General features: G+C 38.0%; 1 protein-coding gene across 2 annotated transcripts; it reads right to left on the bottom strand.

The window, feature by feature from the left end:
• Positions 1-2856: 2856 nt before the first annotated feature.
• LOC119796221 lies at positions 2857-6539 on the bottom strand. 2 transcript variants are annotated; one of them, XM_038304678.1, is made up of 5 exons: positions 6486-6539; positions 5967-6332; positions 3300-3452; positions 3158-3216; positions 2857-3058 (listed from the first exon to the last, which is right to left on the bottom strand). In XM_038304678.1, the coding sequence occupies exons 1-5, from the start codon at positions 6520-6522 to the stop codon at positions 2945-2947; spliced, it is 729 nt and encodes a 242-aa protein (XP_038160606.1). In that variant the 5' UTR covers positions 6523-6539; the 3' UTR covers positions 2857-2944. The 2 variants fall into 2 exon arrangements, with proteins under 2 accessions (XP_038160606.1, XP_038160616.1); XM_038304688.1 differs by having other exon boundaries at positions 3300-3446.
• Between the last annotated feature and the right edge of the window lie 3331 nt (positions 6540-9870).

Genomic DNA, 9870 nt, shown 5'->3' with positions numbered 1-9870 from the left:
ATCCAGAGTTAGTTCACGGCTTTAGCTGCTACAGCTAGAAACCACTGATTATGGCCGACATCTTGGTGTCATGATGGACTCAGACCTGAACCTTCAGAGCCTCATAAAGGCCCTTACTAAGTCAGCCTTTTATCACCTGGAGAACATCTCCAGGATTAAAGGACTAATGTCCAAGAAGCAAGAAGGATCTAGAAAAACTCACTCATGCATTTATCTTTAGTAGAATGGATCACTCCAACAGTGTCCAACTTTTATCTCCTCTTTCTTTAATCTTTTTTCCATTATTTTTCTGTTTTTCCTTTCCTGTTCTACTTACATTGCAGTATCCATATAATCTGTAAAACTCCCTGCATGAATTATACTAAAACTATTTATATGCAAAAAACAAGGGGAACACTATGGCGATAGCCGTACTGCTCCACTTGTGAAAGTAAAATCTGTTGGGCTCTTTTTGGCATTAAGACAATTATTCTTATTGCCCCAGATAAGACACTGTAAAAAAAAAAGAAAAAAAAAGAGATTGAACTAACAGATCCTGCAGAGTGGGAGAATAGAAATAGAATGAAACAGAATGATGAAAAAGGGGTCTCTATGTCCTCCAGCAGTCCAAGCCTATAGCAGCATAACTACAGATATAGCTCAGAATAACCTGAGCCACTCTAACTATAAGCTTTATCAAAAAGGAAAGTTTTTCATCAGCCACATATAGCTTGTAGGGATGGAAGGGCCAGACTGCTGAGAGCGAAGCATCACTGTGGAGCACAAGGGCAGACCCAGAGTTAAGCAGAGATGGCAAAAGTACTTACTTTCCGTACTCGAGTAAAAGTACAGATACTTGTGTTAAAAAATACTCTGGTAAAAGTGGAAGTACTGATTAAACTTCTTTACTCAAGTAAAAGTAACAAAGTACAGGCTTGTAAATTTACTTAAAGTATAAAAGTAAAAGTAGAAACCACTTTTTTCATGCCGTTGCCTACATTTTAAATGGATGTCTGCCAATAGGACTAGATCTCCGTTGTGTTCATTTTCAATCATCTCGTCATCCATGCTACTATGCTAACGCCACCGCCACCAAGCTGCAATGATTTGCCGCCAATGAATACCGCCGAATCTGTCGATTCATCTTGTAGCGGTGCGTCAAATGCAACATAGATTCCCATCCAATTAGATTGAATTTGGTATTGATGACGTGAAAAATAATAACGGTAACTCCATTGAAATGATTCAAAACTAAAGTAACGAGACAATTTTTTAAAATGTAAGGAGTAGAAAGTACAGATATTTGTGTAAAAATGTAAGGAGTAGAAGTAAAAAGTCGCCATAAAAATAAGTAGTAAAGTAAAAATATCAGAAAAATCTACTTGAGTACAGTAACAAAGTATTTGTACTTCGTTACTTCCCATCTCTGGAGTTAAGCTTGTGCATTTCTGTACAAGCTTAGCTGGAAACGCAGTGTTTGTCAGAGTTCATCTCGCAGTACCGGATGTTTGCAGCTTATTTTCACCTTTGCCGCTGCTGCCATGGTCCATCTGTGGTTTTGCAGAATGCGCAGTGTTGCATGCCAGCTGGGCGGCATGACCAAACAGGAAGCAGCACGGCTGATGCTGCTTTGCAGCTTACAGCACAATGATGGATTTTAAACATCTGAGAGACCACCCACTAGCATTTTTATTTATTTATAAAAGCTCACACCCATAACTCATCAAGTTTTTCTCATCAAAGATCCACGTTTAGCTCATCGGTTCTCGTTATCGTCATGAAAAAAAGGACTGTCAACAAAATAATTTCGTCATCGTTGACAAAAATAACGCTGGCCTCAAACTAAAAAGATGAAGCCTGCTTGAAATATAACAACTTTACTAAAGCTCTAAAAAGTAGGTTTTCCAGATGAGGTCAAAGCTGAAATCCAAGAATATTTCTGAAGTCCTGACCTTGTTGATGCCCCCCCCCCCAGACTTAATGGCTTTCATGACTGAAGAAAACTTTTTACATAGGAGAGAAGATATCCTTGAAACAGATTTCTATGAACCTTTTGGTTTCTCACTCTTTTTAATGGCCTCAAGTGAACAACAACATTATTACATGCAAAAGAGATAAAAACGTGTAACTGTTTAGATTTACCTTCTATTTCTAGATAAACAGTACAGAGCTGGTTGTAAAACATAATGGTCACAAAATCTGATGCTACATTATTCAAAAATGTTACAAATTCAATTTGAGTTGAATAAATGCCACTGAGAATATTTGAAAGTGTATTAAATATATAAATTGGGCACCGATACCATTTTGAGAACCAAAAGTTGATTCAACTATTGTCACCCATTCCAGGTAAAAAGTTCTACTGGATTTACTTTGTTTTAGTCTTTTTCCTGCTTCACAAAGGTAGGCAGCAGCTTGTCAAAGCCATGATGGCAATTATTTTACATCCTAGTAGTATGCAGTTCTACATATATACACATACACATCAATTTCAAACAGATGGTATCGGTATCGGCCGATACTGCACAGCCAGGTATCAGGCATCAATTTCGCGGCCAAAAAATGATATCGGTGCAACACTAATTTTAATGTAAGTACAGTTTCTGCAAAGTGAAATATAGAACCAGTATTAGAGTAGTAGGGTACGGCGTGTTGGAGGTTCGCTGCTGTTTTTGACTAAGCTGTCTCAGTGAGGAACTCAAGACGTCTACAGTGAAAGTTAGACATTCAATTTAAAACATGCAGCAACAGCAGCTCTGCCTGCAAAGGTCATTGCTGGATTGAAAAGAGCTTCACTGATGAACAGAGATGTAAATAGAAATAAGACAAAGTTGTCTGAAAAGAAGAGTTGAGATAAAGGTTTTTAGGTATTTTATCTTTAGTTTGAGAGGAAGTTAATAAAATGAAAGAAAACTCTAAGGATTCCTTTATTACTGTTTAACTTCTGTGTTAAATATGAATCTCCTCATGTCTTGATGGCAGAGTATGTACTGAAATCTGAACTTTGGATCGTCCTCTTCCTCTTCGTCCTCTGTGATGGCGGATGGATTTCCAGGGCAGCGTAACAAACATTTTCATCCTAGGAATTAATGTTCAGAATCATCATCATTTAAAAAAGTTTAACACAGAAATTATTTTTTATAAAACAAAAAAAAATAACTGTTCTGTTGTTTGTTACCTGAGCTCCTTCTGTTTGCCTTGAAATGTCACATCTCTTATTTTCAGCTTCATTGTTTGCTGCAGGTATAAAATATTTTTTAATATAAATAAATAAAAATATTGATTTCACAATTCCTAATGTCAAAAATCATCTTCAGCACCTTTCTTCAGGCAAAGCAGGTAGACCAGCAGTGAGGAGAAGAGAGCTGAGAGCAGAGAAACAGCAGGACAGACAGAGAACAGCAGCTTCCAGCACGAACCGCACTCCTCCACTGGCCTGGAAATGTTCTGATGCAGGAAACCAGACCCTGCATCTAAAAATAGAGACACATTTAGGAAAAACTCAAATTCACATTTCATTAAAATATTTTGGAATGATAAATTATATATATATAAAAAAACCTCAAAATTTATTGTAGATTTTTTCAGCAGCTAAACAGATTGTTGTAGCCTGTAGTTTTAAGACAGATAATTATTTCTTAATCACCTTTTGTGATTAAGAAGGGATGACATTAGCTGATCTCTACCAGTAAATACTGTTAATTTATAAAATTTTATTAAACATACCACTACCTCACCGTTGCTCCTTACCTACTACACTTTAACGTAAAAGTAAATCCACCTGTAAATAAGCTATCCGGACTGTATATATATATACATATTTTTTTATTTCTTATTTCCTTATTTTTATTTTTTTTTTCATCGTGTGCGATACATGTACACTTGCACCTTAATCCTTATTTATCTTGATATACTTTATATACCTGGATATACTGTATATATATTGTTTATTGTTTATTCCTAATGCACCTTTTTCCTCCTTGTTCGCACCCTCTTTGACTTCTATGCCAACATGTGACAAGTGAATTTCTCCGCTGTGAGATCAATAAAGCTCATCTCTAATCTCTCTCTCTAAACATAATAATCAACAGGAATGGGAACTATAATCTCACAGGACCTAAAGTGGGAGCTGAACATCAACTCCTTCACCAAGAAAGCCCAGCAGAGGATATACGTCTTGTGGCAGCAGAAAAAAATTCAACCTGCCAAGGACAATGATGGTGCACTTCTACTCCTCCACCATTGAGTCCATCCGCACCTCCTCCATTATCATCTTGTATGCTGGTGCCACCGCCAAGAACAAGAGCATGTCATCTGGTCTGCAGAGAAGGTGATTGGTTGCAATTAGGGATGCACGATATAATCGGTCCCCTATCGGTATCGGCCTGTATCGGCCTTAAAACTGAATATCGGACATCGGCTACCCCACTGATATTTAACCCGATATTTGATCAGCTTCTGAGTTTCTAATGTCAAAAAAAAAAAATTTTAAAATACTACTTCTTCTTCTTCCTCAAAAACCTTTTTTTTTTTACAGACTTAAAAACTTCTAAAGACGAGGGAAAAAATATTGATACATTAAAATATCACAATATCTTCATATGCTGATATAATGCCATTTAAAAACACCATATCAATCTCTTTTACTAATGAAATATTGCTATATGTCATCGTTATGCTACGAAATCCCCTGAAAATCCATGAAATGTTGCCATATTTTTATATGTTGGTATATTGACGCGGTATCGATCTATTTTACTAACAAAATCTTACAAGAATTTGCAAAATATCATGAGAGTTTGTAACAGAACGATGAAATTTCACAAGATTTTGAAAGTAAAATAGATCGATACCGCGTTTTTAAAAATCGATTTGATATCAGCATATGAAAATATATTTGAGTATATTATTTTTCAAAGTGTCAGAAATGGATAACAAAACTGCTATTTTCAATGACTACTTATTTTTGTCCAGCTTTAACATCGGTATCGATATCGGTTATCGGCTACATGAGTTTTAAAATATCGGCATATCGGATATCGGCCAAAATCCCAATATCGTGCATCCCTAGTTGCAATCTTCCATTTTTCCAGGATCTAACCCTCCATGGCTCTGAGGCGTGCAGGGAAGATAGTGGCTGATCTATTTCAGTCACTTCCCTCTGGCAGGAGGCTGTGGTCCATCAGGACCAAAATCTCATGGCACAAGAACAGTTTCTTTACATCCGCTACCAGCCTTATCAACAAGTCCCAGAAACCCCAGCGATACTGACACTGCCTCTCTCGCTCCTCCGTTCTGCACCAACGTGTCCAGACCTCGCGTTAACCTTGCGTAACCTTGCGTTACCTTAAAGTGCAGTCTATTGTGTATATAGTACATAGCTATGTACTACATATATTGCATATATATTGTATGTTTTATACTGTGTATAAATATAGACTCTGTATTCTGTATATATTTATCTAATTTGTCTGCACCATCAACACCAAGTCAAATTCCCTTTAAGAGCAAAGCTACTTTGCAAAGAAATTCTATTTGTAAAGAAATGTAGGATAATTTTTCTCAAACCCCAAAACACTATTTTATAAATGCATTCAATATATTGGGAACTGTTATTTATTTGATTATTGTAACTGTTTCAAAGGTTACTTCAGTTACTATTTTATGTTTGTTTTTTTTCTTTTTGCCAGGTCTCTGCTGAAAAAGAAATTGTTAAACTTAATGGTTATTATCTCAGGTCAATAAAGGTCAAATGATAAAGTAATTTAAAGAACATTCATCAGTTTAACCAAATAATTAGAAGATTCTTCAAAAGTTTCCTGTAGTGAGTTTTTTAAAATATATTTTTAGATGAATCGACTTGTTAACATCTTGATGTTTCATCTTTTTCCAATTCAGCTCCACATTAATGTAAAACAATTTGGTCAAACTTCTGTAAAATGATTTTTCTTCTAGAAGCTCTGATAAAATTAGAAAGGAGAACTTACAGAGTTTGATCCTTGTGGTGATGTTTCCGTAGACGTAGACATTTTCAATCCCCTTTGGTTCAATTGTTCCACAGTAATAAAGTCCTTCATCAGAATCAGTGACGTTTATGATCAGCAGGTCATACGAGTCGGACGACTGGTTCTTTAAAAATGTAAAACGAGGATGTGCTTTTTCCAAAATGTTGTCTTTGTTAATTGTCTTCACCTCAAGTGTGGGTTGGTGTTGATGGGAGCAGTTTCTAAACCAGACTATATATACTCCAGTGGACGACCTGCAGTCACAATAGAGGGTGATGTTGTCTCCAGGTCGAACAATCGTCTCCAGCATTGAAGCAGAAATGGAGCAGAGATCCCAGGAAAAAAGTCCTGAAACAGAAAGACGTTAAAGAAAGAACATGAATATTGTTCCAGGATTAAAGCTCCGACATTCAGGAGATCTAAACTTTAAATATAGCCAACTTTAGTTTTTATACATATCATGGTCATAATTATTTATATGTTGGTCAATTTAAAAATTACCAAAGAGAACAACCAGAATCATCTGCCTTTCATCCATGGCGACGTTGATCTGGATCTAAGTGACAGTTTCACAAGTTTTGTACGTTAAAGATATGATGCAGAGTTTTCCGTTAAAGGAGATGTAGAAGCTGATTGGCTGCTGGAATGGAACATTTTATTCTGAGGTTATTTTGGGCTGGCTTAGGTTCGTTATGTGAGTTTGGTTGGTGTTTAAGATGATGCAGCTTTGAGAAAAATAACACTGAGCTGAATGGATGAACTGATGAAAGTAATTATGGATCAGACCAAATACTTTATTTAATCGCCTTCATAAAAAAAGTTTTAATTCAGTTCAATTCAGTTTATTTCTATAGCACCAATTCACATCATGTCATCTCAAGGTTCTTTGCAGAGACAATTCAACCAGATCATCCAGTCAGATTGGTTTAAAGTTTTCTATCTAAGAAAAACCAGCTGATTGCATCGACTCATTGACTCTTCAGCAATCCCTCACACTAAGCATGCTTGTAGCGACAGTGGAGAGGAACTACTCCCTTTGAACAGGAAGAAACCTCCAGCAGAACCAGGCTCACTGTGAGCGGCCATCTGCTAAGGCCGACTGGGGTTCAAGGAGACACAAGCAGACTTAGAAAAAAAAAGCTTTTACACAAAAGGCAACTGTCAACCAGCTCCACATCCAGGAAACACACAGCCAGGCAGACGAGCTCCAGCTCCCATGTCAGAGGATGAAGAGAGCACATCCAGTTAGTCACAGTCAGAGAAACAGGACTACACTGGAAAACAGGCCAAGCTCCAACATCTAGAATCAACGGTGTTGATGGAAGCAGCACAGCTGATATTTCTCTCCAGGATGGAGTCACAGCCAAACAGGAACAGACCAAATGAAGCTACTATGAAAAAAAGCAGAGAGAGCAGAACGTTAGAGATTGAACTAACAGATTCTGTAGAGTGGGAGAATAGAGATAGAATGAAGCAGAATGATGAAAAAGAGGTCCCTATGTCCTCCAGCAGTCTAAGCCTATAGCAGCATAAGTATAGAGGTAGCTCAGGATAACCTGAGCCACTCTAACTATAAGCTTTTTTAAAAAGGAAAGTTTTAAGCCTTGCCTTAAAAGTAGACAGGGTGTCTGCCTCACGGACTAAAACTGGTAGTTGGTTCCACAGGAGAGGAGCCTGATAACTAAAAGATCTGCCTCCCATTCTACTTCCCTCTTAGCCAACTGGATTCACAGGACCCCTCCCGGAGGTGTGGCTTGGCCCCCTGCGGAGATTCTCTTTGCGTGAAGCTGCCCAGGGGTTCAGATTGGAAGAGACAAAACCATGGAACCAGTCCCAGAGGCGCAGATCTCCATGACTACACAAAATATATACACAGATGGGAGTTCGCTCGCAGCAGTTACAGTTGTGCTTTCTACACAGATGTAAGGAATGTACCGCTTACCATGGCTACATCATTTGTCATTGTTTAACACCAGTGAAGCACAGTGGAGAGACACAGGCCTGCTTTTAAAAGGTGCAGAAAGCACATCTGATTTCCATCCATGTCCGCACAAACCAGGCTGGCTCTATAGCCAAAGCACAGAACTATGGAAACAGCCTTATAAAATTCTGTTTGATGCAGAAGCTTGGGTCCAAGATTTAGCATGAGATAAAATAATTCAGCATTCTTTGCTATCACATTCTGATCAAAATGATTTAAAAGATATCCCAAATACTTTGTGGTCTACAGGACAAACTGATGTAGGACTATTGACAACTGTAGAACCAGTTCAAATAGTTCCTAAATTGCTATACAGACTGCAGATAAAACACAATCGACTAAAGCAGAGGAAGGTATAAAGCCAGTTAAAAAAAAATTCATTGGGTGTACAAACAAGTCTGTTGCTGGGGCCATGTTATTTCAGAAGAAGGTGAAAAGATACAGGAAGAGTGAAAAACTGCAATAGCAAGTGAGCGTAAGCTAGTAAATACAGGACAAATGATGTATTTTTTAGAATTGTGCAAATATCGCAGAACTGTAATTCCACATTATGCAGATAAAACTCAGCTTTTCTTAAGCCTTATTTATGACACACCAATTGCTATGTCAGAGACAATCCAGTGGGCCCCAAAAGCAGTTCACAGAACTCAATGCAGAGCTCAATTATCAAAAACCATTGATCCAAACAGTCAACTGTACGGCTGGTTTTATGACCTCTGTGTTGTTACAGCCTCATGGTGATAAGCTCAAACCTGTAGTGTACTACTCTAAAGGGTTAAAGGGGATCCCAGGGAAGGCAGCAGCTGTTTTGAGCCATGGGCCTTATCATGTCTCAACAGGAGGGATGGTAACAGCAACATTTACAGAAGAATTTTGTAAAGCCTGTACAGTTCGTGTTAGACATAATCCTCAAGGTAATATAAGACCAAAACTAGGACATTTTCCTGAACTAGAGGGAGTTTTGAAGTGATGCGTTTGGATTTTATTGAACTAACAAGAAGTGACCCTTACAAATACTGTTTAGTAATGATTGATGCATTTTCAAAATGGGTTGAAATAGTCCCAGCAAGGCATGCAGATGCATTGACAGTAGCTAAAGCTATATGCAAAGTTTCCATTCCAAAATTTGGAATCCCACAGAAAATTTACAGTGACAATGGTCCACATTTTGTGAATCAGGTGATTCAATAAATGGCAAGCAGGTTACAAATAACCCTAAAGAATCACTGTGTTTATCATCTATAAAGTACAGGAATTGTGGAAAGAACAAATGGGTCAGTTTAAATCTAGGCGTAAAAAGTTTATGAAAGAAACAAAGAGGCCATGGCCCGAATGCCTCGACTTAGTAAAACTGTATATGAGAATAACTCCAACAAGCATTGGTTTGACTCTGTTTGAAATAATACATGTTAGACCATACAAATTACTGTTGTTCACAACACAAACGCCACCTAAGGAGGAAAAAAAGACACTAGCAGACCACATCACAGAGAAATGCTGCAGTCTAAAGAAGTGTCCAATGCAAATTCACTGCCGGAAAGATCTTTATCTCCACAGGATCCACAAGCAGTGACACCAGGGACTGGACTGGGTGTTCATTAGTCATCAGAGGGAAGAACTGGGCGAGTCCAAGGTGGAAATTACCGTTCCAAGTGCTCCTGATCACTCCAAAAGCTGTGAAGATTGCTGAAAGACCATACTGGATTCACCTCAGCCACTGTGAGTTACAGAGAGTGTTAAACACGTAAGGTTGGAGCAGTGGGGAAGTCCGACTACAAAGGGTTTTTAGGACCACTCGTCTCAACGTCGGTGAAGAAATCAACTAATCCCTTTTCTTTAGAGTCCTGGGTAAAATGAACATCTCTGCTAACCTAGCAAAAATGGGGTTCCCATGGAGATGGGGCT

Source organism: Cyprinodon tularosa, unplaced genomic scaffold (assembly GCF_016077235.1).
Source record: "Cyprinodon tularosa strain WSP-4 unplaced genomic scaffold, ASM1607723v1 ctg1144, whole genome shotgun sequence".
In the NCBI taxonomy this organism is placed as follows: domain Eukaryota; kingdom Metazoa; phylum Chordata; class Actinopteri; order Cyprinodontiformes; family Cyprinodontidae; genus Cyprinodon; species Cyprinodon tularosa.
The sequence above is the reverse complement of the archived record's forward strand: the minus strand, read 5'-3'. Positions and strand labels throughout refer to the sequence as shown.